General features: G+C 40.2%; 1 protein-coding gene across 1 annotated transcript in view; it reads right to left on the bottom strand.

Annotated features, from left to right (window-relative positions):
• The window catches only part of vwf (von Willebrand factor), a 119,581-nt gene that overhangs the window by 41,967 nt on the left and 59,070 nt on the right, over positions 1 to 18,544 (bottom strand). The window contains exons 27-36 of the mRNA XM_043713571.1: positions 16,918 to 17,050; positions 14,792 to 16,167; positions 13,347 to 13,466; positions 12,161 to 12,304; positions 11,280 to 11,423; positions 9,677 to 9,838; positions 9,498 to 9,544; positions 5,575 to 5,752; positions 2,434 to 2,654; positions 2,012 to 2,204 (exon numbers count right to left, since the gene is read on the bottom strand). Coding sequence (XP_043569506.1) covers positions 2,012 to 2,204; positions 2,434 to 2,654; positions 5,575 to 5,752; positions 9,498 to 9,544; positions 9,677 to 9,838; positions 11,280 to 11,423; positions 12,161 to 12,304; positions 13,347 to 13,466; positions 14,792 to 16,167; positions 16,918 to 17,050 — 2,718 coding nt within the window. The remainder of the gene's footprint in view (positions 1 to 2,011; positions 2,205 to 2,433; positions 2,655 to 5,574; positions 5,753 to 9,497; positions 9,545 to 9,676; positions 9,839 to 11,279; positions 11,424 to 12,160; positions 12,305 to 13,346; positions 13,467 to 14,791; positions 16,168 to 16,917; positions 17,051 to 18,544) is intronic.

The following is an 18,544-nucleotide window of genomic DNA, read 5'->3' as shown; positions in this document are numbered from 1 at the left end:
TACTCTACAATTCACCCTGGGATCTCGGCATATGTGATGAACTTCTGATTTCAGGCTTGATTGCTCTCATTCAGTTCATGCAAGAGTCTTCCCCAGGGGAAGAATGGGCTGGTTTCAGATAGATCCTGTCAACTAGTCTACAAATGGCACTCAATTTTGGTACAATAAGGATAGGTGGTGATATTCAGCGGTAATTTAATAAGTTCTCTCAAGTTAGAATATAAATGAGGATAGAAATGTTAGTTAACTTGAAAACAGAACATTGAAACATAAGAAAATAAGGACAAGAAAAATTCATCCAATTGAATAGACTGCATAACCTTGCGAACACATGCATTAATGCTGTAATCTGGGTGAAGTAGAAGTAATAAGATAAAATTCTAAGAAGTATGCTCCTGACAGTCTGATATGACTAGAGTGGTGTTGGAAAAGCATAGCCAGTCAGGCAAAATCCGAGGAGCAGGAAAATCGGCTTTTGCCCGAAACATCGATTTTCCTGCTCCTTGGATGCTGCCTGACCAGCTGTGCTTTTCCAACACCACTCTATTCTAAACTCTGATTTCCAGCATCTGAAGTCCTCACTTTTGCCTAGTCTAATATGACTCCACACTTAGTCTGCTTTTAGGTCCAGCATTTTGTACAGCTAAAGAGGGGGTCTCCATCTCAGTGAAAGTGGCACTGAAAGCTGAATCTGGAAGTACCACCTCTGAATCCAGTACCCACAATTTCACAGGGGCAAACAGGGGGATGTTGTTCATGGAAGCAACTGCACATGTTAATAGGGCAGTTGTCTTTAGTTAGATACGGGTTTTGCTATAGAGGTATCCAAAACATAACTTGTACATTTTACATCTACTGGAGAATATCTAAATTTACCAAGAATTCTTTAGAAAAAAGTACTTTTTTCTAAAAGTACTTTTTAATTCACTTGCCTGTTGATACAAACTTGGGGGCTATCATGCTGCACGATTGATTTCATAACCTATTAATATCACAGTGGAGTACCGATCAGTGTGAAGTTTGAGAAAAAGGTTTTAAGAGTTTATTAAGTCCAGAATGTGGGATGGAAATGCAAATGCTTGCTTTTGTAAAGGATTCAAGGTAATTAAATGTAGTTCATGGGTGTTTTTATAAATGAGATTTGAAATGAATTCTTCAATAGACTCAACTTTATTTTCATCTGAGTCCTGAGGCAATGGTGGATACTGGGCGATTTGCCACGGACAGTGTAAGGGACAGAGTCTTAAGTAGGTGCTCATAAGTTGACATGTTTAAGTACTGAATTAGCATAAGGACTATAAAAAGGGCAATAGGGATAGGGTAGAGGGGCATGGGGCTGAGGTGCCAATGGGCATGATGGGTGAGGAGCATAGATTGACATGGATAATTCATGGGGAGTGAATAGAGGATGGAGTGAGGGATGGAAAACTAGTTTTCCTTTTTTGTTTAAATCTAAGTTTGGTGAAGTGCAGGAGAAATAGACCAACTTCCTGATGAAGGGCTTTTGCCCGAAACACCGATTTTACTGCTCCTCGGATGCTGCCTGAACTGCTGTGCTCGTCCAGCACCACTAATCCAGAATCTGGTTTCCAGCATCTGCAGTCATTGTTTTTACCAACTTGTTGTCCAGCCCATCTGCACTTCCCAGTGGTTGACTTGAACCCTTTCCAAGGAAGATTCCCAGTACCTGAAATGAAAATCCAACTTTCTGGGACATTGCCTCATTGATTAGGGCTTGCAAAGCTGGGAATTGTAGCAACTCTGCGTTCCTGACCCATAGGCCAACATTCAGGCTATCCTCCCAAAAGTCTGTTGTGTACCTGTCATAGGTCTGCTTTGTACTCTTACAACTTCCAGTCTACTGGAGCGATATCTTTAAATCAAAGATCACCCCATATTTCGATACCTTGGAATTCAGGCTTTTTTGCGAAAATACAACATTATATCGATTAACAAAATCTACAAAGGCCTTGACAGAACATTGTTTATCCCACAATTCTTCACCACTCACCACAAAGCCCAGATACTCTGGCGAGGAACAGTGTCGGAGAAACCCAAAGAATGAAAAGGTTGCTAAATGGACTATAGACAAGGGCTATTCCCAAATCTGGAATATTTGCTAGAAAGCTGTTGGACCCATGGTCAATGACATCCATATTCACGACAGTTAAAGGCAGAGAGACAAATTTTCCATTGACTGAAACCTAGTGGAAAGAAAGAGTACAGGATTGATTAAAATTCTTATGTACAAGAAATGCAAGATCACATCTGAATTTGGTAATTATTAACTCAGCAGAGTAACACTTTCCTCAATAGTTAAAAAATAGATTTATATAGCACCTTTTCACAACCTTCAATCCTCCAAAAAATGTGGCATATACAATGGATAGTTTTGCTCTGTTAGTCACATCAGAAAGACTTGAATACACTTACTGTCATATCATCATTTAGCAGGGTTGCAATGTTGTATTGCTTTATTTCAATTGCTTTAAGGCAGTTTCCTTCGGTGTTTGAGTGACAGGGACTCTTATGAATGATGATTTTTGTTTCTTGATCATCAACTTGTAGCAACAAGTAAGAGCAGTTCCCAGTCAAAGAGAACTCGCGTCCATCAAAAGTAGCAAACTGTGTTTTTGCAGTCACTGTGCATACACCTGTTAATAAAAGAAGGAAACAGATGTAATTTATGTCAGATTGTACTTACACCACGGAAATAGATCATTTGACCAACTGGTTTATATCGGTGCTTATGTTCCTCGCAAGTCTCTACTTTAGCTGATTCTATCAATATCTCCTTTCGACTACATTTGCTTATGCAGTGTCTCTTGAAAAACATCTATGTTATTCACCTTAACCACATCACATGGTAGTGAGTTTTCGGGTAAGGAATTGGTCCTAAATCATTTTTAGATTAATTAGTCACTTCCTTATATCGATTGCTGTTATTACTGGATTGCTCCAGAAGGGGAAATATTTTCTCTCAGTCCACCCTAGCAAATTCCAGCACAGTTTTAAGGAACATGATGTATCTGAGGAAAGACTGTCAGATCATTTGTGATACAGTTTAACAGCAACTTTAACTTTTCAACAAAAGCTATTCTGTTTTTCATCATTTTAGGACAGATTATTGCTCTAAGTATCAAGATAGTAGGTTCATGACCTGCAACGGAATGAGCGCCCAATTCATGTCAAAGTTGTATTGTTACAGATGATTTCCTACTGTGCCTTTCATATCTTCAGTGCATCCTAATGTGTTTCATGACAAATTATTTATTTTTTATGCTGGTAATAATATCAGCCAGTTTGTTGACATCAATGTTTGAGGGGTCACAGAGAACACAAGCTTACAACGTTCTCATTGACAGGAAAGGCCAAATCATTTTAGTTGATCTACTCAGAAAGATCCTGTGATCTTCCCAATTCAGTCAGAAGTCACACAAACATCTGGTTATAGTCCAACAGATTTATTTGAAATCACAAGCTTTTGGAGTACTGCTCCTTCGTCACGTAGTCACTTCACCTGATGAAGCAGCAGCGGTCTGAAAGTTTGTGGTTTCAAAGAAACCTGGAGGACAATAACATGGTGTTGTATGACTTCTGACTTTGTTGGAAATTTACCCAATGTAAGTCATGTCTTCTGAGCATGGGGAGAAGGGGTAAGTAGGCCATATATGTGACAGAGCATTACAATGATGGGGGCACGGTGGCTCAGTGGTTAGCACTGTTGTCTCACCGCACCAGGGACCCAGGTTTGATTCCATCCTTCGGTGACTGTGTGTGTGGAGTTTGCGCATTCTGCTGGTGTCTGCGTGGGTTTCCTTCGGGTGCTGTGGTTTCCTCCCACAGTCCAAAGATGTGCAGGCTAGGTAGTTTAGCCATAGGGAATGCAGGGTTACAGGGATGGGGTGGAACTGGGTGGGATGCTCTTCACAGGGTCAGTGTGGACTCAATGGACCAAAGGGCCTGCTTCCATACTTTAAGGACTCTATGAATGCTCTCTCTCTCTCTCTCTCTCTTTTTCTCTCTCTCTCTTCCTTGAAAGGACATTGGAAACCATGGATCTCTGTGTTGGTCCAGAATCCTGCTCGGCAAACCATTGTAGCGGTGTGATAAGAATGCAAGAGAGTCAGTCAGCCATCTAGAGAAGGCACAGCACACTACGTCAAACAACAACAAAACAAAATGAATAGTAAAACAGAATAGAAACTGACATAATAAAGAAAAGTTTGAGACTTATTTTGATATTATTGTTTAATATCAGTTTGAAACATTTTTTAAAAATATCCTGGTTCTATTAAGGGTGAAGATATCTCTAAATTAGAAGGTTCTGGGTTTGTGGACAGCAACAAATGCTGAGCAGATAGTGTAGGTTCATTGTGCAATGCTATGTTACTTACGTCCCAGTTTTTTGTTTGAGGTATTGAACTAATGATCTGTGAGTCAGTGTGGGTGGGTATAAAAGCAGCCCTGATACTTGTCTATGAAGAGGAGCAGGGAATATTTCCACTTTTCTTGCTAACATTCAACTTATCCATCCAAAAATAATCAGCAATAACCTTCAGGTAAAGTTGAGAATTGATTTCAGTTTAATTGCAAAAAGAGAACAAAGAGGTCCTGGAGTAAAGGGTTCATAACTTATTTATACAAAAATTGATAATATGTGGAGCAGTCGTTTGGGGAGTGTAATGGATGCATAAAGCCTGAACTTGTTAAATAAAAACAAATTGGGTGCTGAATTGGGCAGCCATGGTATTGGACTGGAGTGAACAAAGTCAGAAGTCACACAACACTATGTTATTGTCCTCCAGGTTTCTTTGAAACCACAAACTTTCAGACCGCTGCTGCTTCATCAGGTGAAGTGACTAAATGACGAAGGAGCAGCACTCCAAAAGCTTGTGATTTCAAATAAATCTGTTGGACCATAACCTGGTGTTGTGTGAATTCTGACTGAATTGGGAAGACCACAAGATCTTTCTGAGTAGATCAACTAAAATGATTTGGCCTTTCTTGTCAATCATAACTTTCACTTCATTAACACCAATGGCGTGAAACCATATGAACCAACTACAGGCTGATGAAATTGATTATGACAAATTATTACTGGTATGGTGTAGTTGAGCAATCAACCCCTGTGCCTCTTGCCCTGCTTTTTACTAATATTTTAAATAGGTATCCAGAAGCTGCTGCAGTTCAGAATCTACTCCAGCCTGCATCAGTTTCCTGTAGTCATGGTTTTACCCCAGTGTATCAAACCCTGTAACCAAATGGCAGAAAATGGACTCAGCTGCATGGACACTAGATGTCAGTGCAAGGCTCCAAAAATCCAGACCTAAAGACCAACATCCAAGTAACATGAAAGAGAAAGAGCAGGAAACAAATAAAACTGGTGTCATGAACACCGTATCAGTGAATGCACCTTCTTGACATCACAAGCTCTGTGAAAGATTTTAAACAGCACTGTCAAGCTAAAGTTGATCCAGAGAGGAAAGAATGTCTTTTAACCAGTTCCAAATCAGCCTCTGTCCCTGCTCCCACAAAATACCTTCTGGAAATAATTCTCATTGTGCTACTTACAGGGGCATGCGTTCCGACAGCCACACTTTTCCTCAATTTTGATGCTGGGTAGATTATTGCTGCAGGTGGGTTTCTGTAGCTTATCACAGTTTATTATATGATTTGTGGAAACCACTTCTCCATTTGCTTTGCACGTGAAACTGTGACATTTATCGAGCAACATCCACTTCTCTCCTGCCTGTAAACAATGCAATGGAAGCAGCATTAGGAATCAATAACTGCATTCAAATTTGGGCTGAATTTTAACAAACTGTTAGAGCTGGCTGGGAGGAACAGCCCTTGGAAAATGGTGAGGAAAATATTGAGAGGGAGCAGCTAACGTAGGATATTAAGTAAAAACAATGACTGCAGATGCTGGAAACCAGATTCTGGATTAGTGGTGCTGGAAGAGCACAGCAGTTCAGGCAGCATCTGAGGAGCAGTAAAATCGACAGTTCGGGCAAAAGCCCTTCATCAGGAATAAAGGCAGAGAGCCTGAAGCGTGGAGAGATAAGCCTCCAGGCGTCGGGTGGTGGGGGAGCGGCGGTGAAGGAGGCCCAGGACCTCCATGTCCTCGGCAGAGTGGGAGGGGGAGTTGAAATGTTGGGCCACAGGGCAGTGTGGTTGATTGGTGCGGGTGTCCCAGAGATGTTCCCTAAAGCGCTCTGCTAGGAGGCATCCAGTCTCCCCAATGTAGAGGAGACCGTATCGGGAGCAACAGATACAATAAATGATGTTAGTGGATGTGTAGGTAAAACTTTGGTGGATGTGGAAGGTTCCTTTAGGGCCTTGGATAGAGGTGAGGGAGGAGGTGTGGGCGCAGGTTTTCCAGCTCCTGCGGTGGCAGGGGAAGGTCCCAGGATGGGAGAATGGGTTGTAGGGGGGCGTGGACCTGACCAGGTAATCACGGAGGGAACGGTCTTTGCGGAAGGCAGAAAGGGGTGGGGAGGGAAATATATCCCTGGTGGTGGGGTCTTTTTGGAGATGGCGGAAATGTCGGAGGATGATTTGGTTTATATTGCCAATGGTGTGAAAGACAGACAAGAGCAAGTCAGAGAATGAAGTAACTCTGAACAATTCAACTGCATTTATTTCAATGCAAGGAGTCTTACAGGTAAGGCTGATGAACTCAGGGCATGTATCAGAACATAGGACTGGGACATCATAGATATTACAGAAACGTGGCTGAGGGAAGGACAGAACTGGCAGGTCAATGTTCAGCATTTTAGATGCTGCACGAAGCATAAAAATGGAGGAAAGAGAGGAGGGAAAGTGGCATTTTTGATTAAGGAAAACATTTCTACTGTAATTAGAAAGAATATTTTTTGAAAAATCATCCAGTGAAAATATATGGGTTGAAATTGGAAATAACAAAGGAATGATCATCTTGATGGGATTATACAATAGGCCCCCCAATTGTTAGCAGGAAATTGAGGAACAGATATATAGGGAGATTTCAGATATATGGAGGAATAATAGTTATGGATTTTACTTTTCCAAACATTGACTGGAACTGCCATAGTGTTAAAGGCTTAGATGGTGAGGAATTTGTTAAATCTGTTCAAGAAAAGTTTCTTTATCAATAAGTAAATGTTCCTAACAGCGAAGAAGCAAAATCTGACCTTCTCTTAAGAAATAAGATGGGGCAGGTGACTGAAGTATTAATAAGGAAACATTTTGGGACTAGTGATCATAATTGTACTAGGTTTAAAACAGTTATGGAAAAAGATAAGCCTTCCATTAAAAGTAAAGATCCTAACTGGAGTAAGGCAAATTTTAATGGTATGAGACAAGAGTTGATTAGAGTAGATTGTTCGCTGGTAAAGCTTTGATGGACAACTGGAAGGTTTTCAGAAGTATGTCAACAAGAGCTCAGAGGCATTGTGTTACTGTTAGACTAAAAGGTAATGCTGGTAAAATTAAGGAATAATTGATGAATAAAGATATTGAGGTTCTAGTCAAGAATTAAAAAAATTATATATTAGTTGTAAATAACTGGGATCAAATGAATCTTTTGAGGTGTATAAAAGATGTAGAAGCATTCTTACAGGGAAATCAGAAAGGCAAAGAGGGGATATGAGATAGCTTTGGCAGATAAGGTTAAGGATAATATAAAGAGATTCTACAAGTGCGTTAAGAGCAACCAATGAGAAAGTAGGTTCCCTTAAAAAGCAACAAGATCATCTTTGTGTTGAAACTCAGGAGATGAGAGAGATATTAAATTAATATTTTACTGTGGAGAAAGAAATGGAGCTTAGCGAACTCAGGGAAATAAATATTGATGTTTTGAAAACAGTTCACATTACAGAACAGGAAGTGCTGAAAGTCTTAGCAAACATAAAGGTGGATAAATCTCTGGGACCAGATCAAGTATTTCCGTGGGTATTAGAGAGGATATTGTGTGGCCTCGAGAAGAAATTTTAGCATCATCTATAACCACGGGTGAGGTCCCAGAGGATTGGAGGGTTGCTAATGTTGTGCCTTTATTTAACAGACATTGTAAGGAGAACCTGGTAACTATAGGGCTGTGAGCCTGACATCGGTGGTAGGTAGTTGTTGGAAGTGATTCTGAAAGGTGGACTAGTTTCATTTGGGAACATGGTCAGCGTGGACTAGTTGAACTGAAGAATTTGTTTCCATGCTGTATGGTTCTATGATTTATCAGCCAACCACCAGGTGGACGATTACTGCAATTTTATTTTCCTTTTGAGTAGTGGTACTCTCTTCTCTGTGCAACCTCAGTAGCAACCACCTATATCAGGTCTTTGATTTGTCCAGAACATCCTCCTTCATTGTCTGGTGCTTCTGGGGCAGCCTCTTATTAGCAGCTGGCAACAAAACTCCCCCCTTGGGTTTGCACCATCCGCCCATGTGGGCTCGGATTCAGATGGCACACTTTGTGTAAGTCTATAATTTCCCTTAACCCCAACTGGAAACTTTTCTCCAATCAACGCAAGCATCATAAATCACTACACAATTGGTCAGGGGTCAATATAGAGTAATCCTGTAGGGGAATGGGTTTGGGTGGGATACTCTTTGGGGGGTCAGCGTGGACTTGTTGGGCCAAAGGGCCTGTTTCCACACTGTATGGATTCGAAGAAATTCCTAAGAAATTTCAACAATTTAAAGAGGTAGCCTTCATTATTAAATAATGCAAATGTTGAAGTGTAATTGTGTGCTTGCAACTAATATCAGAATACCATTCAACATAAGGGAATGGACAATTTATGCTCAAATTCAGCCTCAGAGTTGCCAAGGGAAAACTGAAGATATAAGTTAAAAGAAGGTTGTAGACTTACTAACTGGCCAAGATGATATAAAGCAATGCAAATATAATAGAAAATGATTCAGGAGAGAATTCGGTAGATATATAAGGAAGAAGAAGTTGTTTTGGTGATTGCTTGGAGGAACTCAAGATGTTTTCTAATCTGGTAAAGGCCAATTCCAATTTATGGATGTCTGACTTGTTAATTCTCATACTTTATGAATGTTGTCCCATATATGAATGTAATTTTAACGACTCAACATGCAAACATTTCCTGTACAGCTAATCTATTTTGTCCTGCATTGTGTTCTGACTTGCATTCAAATCAACTTGCGAAGAGACTCCAGAATGGAACCCATTCATAACCTGGGGACAGTTTGTACTTCCCTACATTCTTAATCTTGATCCAGATCCAGACATTCCTTGCTCCTTCTCCCGAATCACAATTTTGGCTTCACTGGAAGCCTCCTAGAAAGGCTATTTCTCAACAGTTTCCACTGTATTTCTGCCACGTGATGTTGGTGGTATGGAAGTAATTCTGCAGAAATTCAGGTCTTGTGTATATTTAAACAGTGCAAATTATAGGGCAAATGGGCCTTGTTATATGTGAGCAAGTGGGCCTGCAATTATGGGGCTGTAATACTCTGACGTATGAAGGCTTCTGAATAATAAATTATACCTGTCGCCGATTCCCCTTGTCATCAATGCATTCCTGAGGTAAAGTTGCTGTGAAAGAGAAATGGAAACTGGAATTACTCCTGTTTGTGCTACAGTTAATAACTAATCAAGGGAATTCATAATTTCATTTAATTTTTCTGATCTAAAGATTACTTACTAATATTGATTTATGAGACTTACCTGTACAGACTTTTTCCATAAAGTTATCACTAATTGTCATCATGATGGGAAGATTTTCTGTCTTAGCCACGTGAAAGACATTGTTTGGATTATGCCCAGCTAAGGTTAGAAGTTGTTGCTCATCAAGTTTTTGACCTATGCCTATCGGAATCACTGTTACACCTAAAATAAAAGAGATTAAGAAAAAGGCAGTGATTTTAATATGAATGTTCATGTAGTGTCATAGAGTCATAGGGATGTGCAGCATGGAAACAGACCCTTTGGTCCAAAAGATATCCTAACCTAATCTAGTCTCATTTGCCAGCACTAGGCCCATATCCCTCTAAACCCATCCTATTCATAAACCCATTTGGATGTCTTGTAAATGCTGTAATTGTACCAGCCTCCACCACTTCCTCTGGCAGCTCATTCCATACACGCACCACCCTCTACAAGAAAAAGTTGCCCTTCAGGTCCCTTTTATATCTTTCCCCCTCACTCTAAACCTAGTTCTGGACTCCGCCCACCCCAGGGAATAGACCTTGTCTATTTATCCTTTCCATGCCCCTCATGATTTTCTAAACCTGTATATGATCACCCCTCAGCCTCCAATGCTCCAGGGAAAACAGCCTTCACCTATTTGGCCTCTCCCTATAGCTCAAATCCTCCAAACCTGGCAACATCCTTGTAAATCTTTTCTGAAACCTTTCAAGTTTCACAACATCCTTCCAATAGAATTTTGGATAAAATAAGCTCATTATGCTTGTGTTTTCTTTGTAAATGCCTTGAATAATTTCTGATCATGACTACAATTTCACCACTTTGAACAGAAAAGCTCTGAGATCCAATAATCTGGTGCCAAACTTTAATTCAATGTTTCCCCTGTACTGCTGCACACTATACTCCTCTGTACGTGGAATAGAAACATAGAAGTGAGTAGACTCTAAATAAAATTTAAAACTAAATAATTGACATAGTTCATAGGGCCAATATCCATTTTGACATTATTTTTGGTCAGGTTGCAAATAACTAAGATGAATCAAACAACATTGTATCAATATTGATAGCTGCAGATAGATAACTAATACTTCCAGCAGCTACTGAGATTATTTTAAATCAGAAGTGAAAGAAGAATTTGCAGATGTTATAGCCAATTAAATATTTTTTGACAAACAGCCACTGTTGCAATGTACAAAATGCCAACCTGAGCTCAGCTGAACAGCCATATGATAATGACCAGTTATTTTCCTCTTGTGGTGTTGGTAGAAGGATGCCAATAGCATGGGTTCAATTCCCACACTGGCTGAGGTTACTATAAAAGGATAAACCACCACTAGTTGTCTCTCTGCAATGAGACAGCAGGCCTCTGGTCTGGTCAGACTATGTAACTTTTCTTTTTTACCTTTATTAATTGAGGTGTAATCATTGGGCAGAACACTGAAGAAGTACTCCCTTGCTCTTCTGCCAATTAGGGCAACAGGATCTTTTATACGTATCCATGAGGAAGGCAGTGCCACAGATTAGATAAAGATTGCAACCCCAACAGTGTGGCTCTTCCTAGGTACTGAACCTTTGAAAGGGCAATCTGGTTTCAGTGCAATTAATATTTGTGACATTGACTTACCTGTTATCACTGCTTCCTGTGCTGCCCTACCGACATCATCTTTAGAGGTGTCAGTCACTATCATCACGACAATCTTTGGAATACCAACTCTTCCCCCTTTTGCTTCCATTACCATATTCTGTACAGAGAAGGAGAGTGCTGATCCTGTAATAGATCATAGAGAAATTACAGGAATATATCTCTTTTTTTGCTGGTGTAAAGAAATTATAAGAAAAAGGAATAATAAAAAAAAATTTGTAGGACATGGGTGTCACTGGCTGGGCATTTATTGCTTGTCCCTAGTTGCCCTTGAGAAGATGGGGATGAGCTGCCTTCTTGAACCACTGCAGTCCACCTGCTGTGGGTTGACCCACAATGCCATTAGGGAGGGAATTCCTGGACTTTGACTTTGACCCAATGACAGTGAAGGAATGACGATATATTTCCAAGTCATAATGGTGAATGGCTTGGAGGGGAATTTGAAGGCAATGGTGTTCCCATTGTCATTCCAAATGGAGGGTGGTCAAGGATTTGGAAGGTGCTGTCTGAGCAACTTTGGTGAATTTCTGTAGGAATTCTTGGAGATGGTACACACTGCTGCTACTGAGTGTCAGTGTTGGAGGGAATAGATGCGCTTGTGGATGTGGCGCCAATCAAGAGGGCTGCTTTGTCCTAAATGGTGTTGAGATGCTTGAGTGTTCTTGGAGCTGCACACATCCAGGCAAGTGGAGAGTATTCCATCACATTCCTGACTTGTGCCCTGTAGATGGTGGACAGGCTTTGAGGTGTCAGGTGGTGAGTTATTTGCCGCAGTACTCCGAGCCTCTGACCTGTTCTTGTAGCCACTGTGTTTATGTAAAATTGAATTTAAAAAATACACTTTAATATCAGAGAATCTTTACCTAGTTGACTTGGTCCTGATTCCCTTTGCTGAATTTGGTCAATCAACTCGAAAAGCTGTTCCTTTTCCTGGTTTTCATCGAAAGAAATTTCCTGTGTGATGTCCCTTCCATACTGCAGCACAGAGATATGAGTGGCATCTGTTCCTGCAGTAGAAAAAACTGTTAATGGAAAAACACACATGACATTTCCTCTTATGTACATAAAGCAAAGCTCATATGGTAGGATGGAGCAGCGTGACAGGAATAATAAAGGGTCCTCAATATTCTAACTTAAATAGCAAAGGAATGATTACCCTCACCAAAAACACAAGTGATTTTCAATCAGGTGGGAAGTTAACATTTTAAAACGTTAAAAATCTGTCACAAAATTGAACCTACCCGACTTCCCTGTGGAGTAAACTCATCTTTTAACAGAGTTGGTGATTATTCCTCTCTGGGGAATTAGGTTGACCACTAAAACCTTTTCAGGAGTGGTATGCCTTCATTCTAACAGTTACTCTATTTTTAATCATTGCCTAGGCATTCCAGCTTTCAAGAAAATGTCAGGTAAAGCATGGGGATACAGGCTTGATCTATCACTTTTATAACATTATTTATAGATCAGGAGGCATAGGAGTTTTGGGTCATGCCAGGCCCAACTAGTTGATCTAAAACTGGGTCTCTACCTTTATGGGTTCCACATGCCACTCAGTAATTATAGAACTTCCCCCTCCTGCTTTCCAAAGCATTACCAACTCAGTTAATCTCTGACTCTGCTTTTAATCCTCCTACCTCTCATTCCACTCTCTGATTCAACAATGCAATGCCTTTCCGATTGTGGCCTAAAACTTTTCATGCCATTATCTCTGACTGCCAATTTGTTCCTCTGACCTGCCTCTAACCATGCATTTTTGTCTCCAATCACTCTCCAATTGTCTACCATCTCACCTCTGAACTCACTCCTGTGTCCATCTTTGGTCTCACTGACCCTCCCAAAGTCTACCTCTGATTTCCTTCCAATCTCCTCAATCTCTGCCACTGAGCTCTCCCCAGATTGCAATCTCTGCTTCCAGTCTCTCTGTCTACCTCTACAGTGAACGGTCACTCTGCTGTGATTTTGTTCTAATAAGTGCATGTTTGACTTGTTTTGGAGTCGTTTGCTGAGTAGTTCGGTGTTATTCTTAATGTTGACATTCTTTTCACTAACCTGTTTGGATTTTACCAACAAAGGTTTTCACGAATGTTTTCATTTCTTCAAACTGTGTCTCTCCAACTCCGTCAGAGGCATCGAGGAGTATGGCAACATCCATTGGCTCAGTGCATGGAGCTATGTGAAAGAAATAGAATTATGCCTTAGCACACCTGCCTTCATAACTCAGAACTTTGAGTATAGGAGCTGGGATGTCATATTGTGGTTGTACAGGATGTTAGTGGGGCCTTTTCTGGAGTATTTTGTGTACAGTTCTGGTCACCCTTCCCTATGGTGGGCGACTTCAAAACTAGGGGACTTATTTTTAAGGTGAGAGAAGAAAGTTTTTAAAAAGACACGAGGGGCAACATTTTTACATAGAGAGTGTGGTGTATGTGTGGAATGAACTGCCAGAGGAATCTGAGGAATGTTTGAGGACTCTGGGTTTATACTTGATGGAGATTAGAAGGATGAGAGGGGAATCTAATTGAAACTTACAGAATGCTGAATAGTCTGGATAGAGTGGATGTTGGGAAGATGTTTCCATTGTTAACAGAGACTAGGACCTGAGAGCACAGCCTTAGAGTAAAGGGAAGACTTTTTAGAAAGGAGGTAATTAGAAACTTATTCAGTAAGAGAGTGGTGAATCTATGGAATTCATTGCCACAGAAGGCATTGAGTATATTTAAGATGGCGACAGATAGGTTCTTGATTGTCAAGGGGAGAAAGCGAGAGATTGGGGTTGAGAAACTTACCAGCCAAGATTGAATGGCAGAGCAGACTCAATGGGCTGAATGGCCTAATTTCTTCTCCTATGTCTTATGGTCAAATATAGTTTGAACATTTAAAAGACATTTAGATAAGTTCATGAATAGGGAGGGTTTGGATGGAAATGGCCCAAATGCAGACAATTGGGACTAGTTTAGTTTGGGAATACAGTTGGTGTGGACTAGTTGGGCCCAAGGGTCTGTTTTCATCCTGTATGACTCTACGACTTAATCAGCCATCCACAAATCGAAGGTAGGTGGCCAATCTTATTTTTCTTTTGACTGGAGGTATTCTCTTCCCCCTGAAGCCTCAGTGGCCTGCTTCCACACGATAGGATGCTATGATGCTATGATTCTATGATTCTGTAAGTGGTGTGTGGACATTGATAAACGAAGGGAAAATAGATCTATGCCTTCTAGTAATATTCAGTTACTTGAGTGCAGGTGAGCACTGGAAAGATTAAATCGTTTCAAATTTGTGAGATGGAAATTTCTCAAAACTTTTCAAGCAAGTGCTTAAGATGTTTGGCAAATTGTCACTGTTTGGAATTCTCAGAAAATCATCAACCCTTTTAACAAACAAGTTGAAATAAAAATGCCAGCTGGACCAAATGACCTGCCTCTAAGCAACAAATATAATATAACTCCATCTCGAAGTCCAAGTTATCCACAGTTCAAGTAAGCAGGGATTCTCACCTAATGGCAGTCGTGTGGTGGTGGTACTGGTGGTAGTGGCCAAAGTCGTAGGCATCGTTTCATCAGTGGCTGGTTGGCAACAAGTTTTGTAAACCTTGTTAACTATATCAGTAATATTGGCATAGGTAGTTTGCACAACTGGAAGCGGGAACTCAGCTATATCGATATCAGGTCCAACAACAATTGGTATTAAGTCTATGTTGTTGTCTTTGACAGCCTTTATTGGATTTGTGATACTGTCTGATGGAGGGTTGCTGGTTATCATGAACACTAAGTCAGGTGCTTCCTCCCTTGCACCATTCTGCAAGGTTAATGTTTCTTCAATGACATAACTTATAGCACTGCCAGTGTTGGTCTGCTCTCCTCCATGAAACCGCATTTGTTTTATTCTTTCAATCACTTCCCAGTAACTCTGAGAGCTAACAAAAGTAAATTCATCGTTTATTCTATCAGAGAACTGGATGACAAATATATGCGTGGTTTTCTCTGTTACATGAAATTTTTCTACAGTTTTTATCATAAATTCTTTTGTCCTGTTAAAGTTAGCTTCCCCAACCTTATTTGAGTCTTCCACAAGGAACACAACATCCCATTTTTTACCTTCCCTTGGCGGTGTGGTAGTGATCACTACCTGGGCGGTAAAGGGGGATGTGGTGGTTGTTGATGGTATTCCTGCTGGTACAGTTCCTGGGATGGTAGGAGGTGGTGGTGTAGCTCCACGACTGCACATATAATCTAAGATTGTACTTCTGTATTCTTTAAGCTCACTGACATTCTTCAAAATAAATGACTTGCCATCACGTGATTTGGATGTTATCAAGTCTATTTCTTTTTTATTTATATGTGGACCAATTCCAACTGTGATCATAGTAACTTTCCTCTTGACGATGAAAGGCAAGACCTTTGCAACACCTTTAGATGAGGCACTAGCTGTCACAAGTATGGCTACTTTGGGAACCTTTTTCCTTACATCCTTTCCAAACACAAGAATTGATGTGTGCTTCAGAGCTTCAGCTAGATTTGATTTAGAATCGCCAATGTACTGCATTGTTTTCACTAATGCCTTCAGTTCTCTTACACTCTTTTTTTCCCACAAATCAAACAGTTTTGTGATGCGTGAATGAAACTGCAGGACAGAAACCCGTATGTTCGATTGGCCAATCTGCATCTGTTCCATCATTGCCAGCACAAACTTCTTCACTTCTTCAAAATCCTTCTTCGAAAATGACATACTGCCATCAATCAAGAAAGCCAGTTCCATTACCCTATTGCAGCCACCAGAGATTATATCAGGGACTTCTGGTGATGGGGTCAAAGTTGGCGTTTTTTCCGATACCGGGCAATTTTGGCAATGCAAGAAAGTTCCAGTACATGAACTGAGGGGATGTAAAAGAGAGAAAATAGAGTAAATGAACATTCCTATCATCTTTAACATGCATCGCAATATAGACCATGATAAAAAGTCATCAATATCCCGTAACCTTGAGCAGAAACCATAATGAACAGTGTCTTTAGACAGAACCAGAAATGCAACAGATTTGAGATGCTTCAGTGATAATCACTAAATAGATTACCATAGGGGACCTACTTCAATTGCTCAATCATAGCAGCTGCCTTCTCCTCCTGCCTGAACTCAGAACTACATTGACCAAGGAGCTGCCTGAGTCAGGCACAGGTTCGATTATTGTAAATAGTTCAAGGGGTGAAGGTGGGAGGTTAGAAGACAGGGTATAAGACTCTATGAACTCTGTAGTAAATAACATTGGTAAGCTGTGTCTCAAAAAGTTGCAACTGTGTGTCTTTCAATCCCACACAAAAATCAATGTGCTTGTATACAAACAAACTGGGATAAATGTAATGATGCAGTTTGTTCTTCTGCTTATTTGCAGCTTTTCTGTGAAGCACTTCTGCAAAACTGAAACGTGATTCGAAGAGGATTTGCAAGTGATTAAACTGTATCTTAAAATCATTGCTGTGCAAATTTTGGATGTAGTTGCTAAGAGTTTGCAAGATCCAAAGCATGAATTTAACAGAATTAAAACTCATCCTAAACCACAACCCAAACTCAAATGCATATGGGGTCTGGAAGGAATATTGGAACATAATGCAATATTACAAAAGCATACCAAGTCTGACAGTGTTCTGTTCCTTCATTAATAACGATTGTCTGTCCATCTGGAATACGTTGACCCTCATGGATACACACTGGACAAAGTGCAGGATCGATGCATTTTTGTGAACTCTCATCCAATATAGTTCCTAGATGTTATTGAAACAACAAAAAGTGAAGAATTTTCCTGTCAATGGTTTGTCAAACTATCCCATTCAATGGTTTAGAGATGTATCATCAAAGTCAGTACCTGTACTATTTATCTCATAACTAAACAGATGCTCTCAAGTTCAATATCCTTTTATTTATTTCTGAATTTTGGTCGATTTGTAAAAAAACTCTTTCAAGAGATATAGGCAAGGCTAGCATATTTTGCCCTTTCCTACTTGCTCTTGAAATGAGTGATTCACTAAGCCACTACAGCGGGTAATTAAGAGCCATTCACATTGCTGTGGCTTTCATTTAGGCTGGACCAATACTGGACAGCAGATTTCTTTCCCTATAAGGATGTTAATAAATTGCATGAATTTTTAACCTTCATTGAAGATAGTTTTATGGTCACCATTAATGATATTAGTTTTCATTTCCAGATGGTTAATTGAATTTAAGTTGGGCTTTGGACCCATGTCACGAACGCATGGATTACCAGTCAATTCATATGACTATTTCTCTATCCTCTCATCTGCAAGGAATCTGAACCAGAGTAGATTATTTAAGATAAAACAAGGCCTTCTTATGATTACACCACATTATTGCCAGGGGAAATGAAAGATGGGAAGTAAACATGATCTGGTACATACTCTATGCCAGTTGTGAGAAAGTCTCAAACTTTACTATTACATCTTACCACATTCGAAGATGTTCACAGAATCACTTGTTGTAATGAGAATATAAATATAGCCCTCTCTACCTCTCTACCTAACGAATTTATTGAGATGCTGACAGAGAACATCTAAAAAAGCGTGGAGGAGTTGGGAATCTTCATCCCTGTCTCCCACTGCCATTTCTCATGACCTTTTCACTAGCTGTACTTGTCTGATGTCATTGCTAGGGTGAACTACAATCACCGGCAACCTTCCCCACACATTTTATTACCTCACCAGCAATCCCTAACTGCTCTAAAGCGAGTGTTTCAAGCTGAGTTAGAAAGTTTGTTGCTTCAACATTGCATTTACCCCCAGCCTTAAAACGTCTCTCAATCATGAAAGGCTTCTAGTTCCAACTCTAAAAAAACCGGACGTCCCTGCTCTATCTCAACCTGCCTACAGTTGAAACTCTCATACATCCCTAAGATTCCCTCAACCTGACCTATTCTAATTCTTTGCTTGCTTCAGAGGGTCCAATTCAGGTTGTGATCTAACTCCACTTCCCACCCCCACAAGACATTTATCAAGCAAAACCATTGCTTCTGTTTGGAATGAAGTGATTGTTTCACTATGCAGGTTGTTCCATTCACAAAAGGTGAGATTTTATTCACAATGAGCAGTTACTATCCTGTGTTTGGCGATGAACCTCCAAACTGTTCACTGTATTCCTCGCCAATAACAAGGAAATGCGGCTTTACACATTCACCAGCTTGTGAGTGAAGTCAATCAACTTAACAAGCACCAAACCTATCTAATGAAACCCAATAATGAAAAATA

This window comes from Chiloscyllium plagiosum, chromosome 23 (genome assembly GCF_004010195.1).
Source record: "Chiloscyllium plagiosum isolate BGI_BamShark_2017 chromosome 23, ASM401019v2, whole genome shotgun sequence".
Lineage (NCBI taxonomy): Eukaryota > Metazoa > Chordata > Chondrichthyes > Orectolobiformes > Hemiscylliidae > Chiloscyllium > Chiloscyllium plagiosum.
Note: the sequence above shows the minus strand (reverse complement) of the source record. Positions and strands in the feature narration are given on the sequence as shown.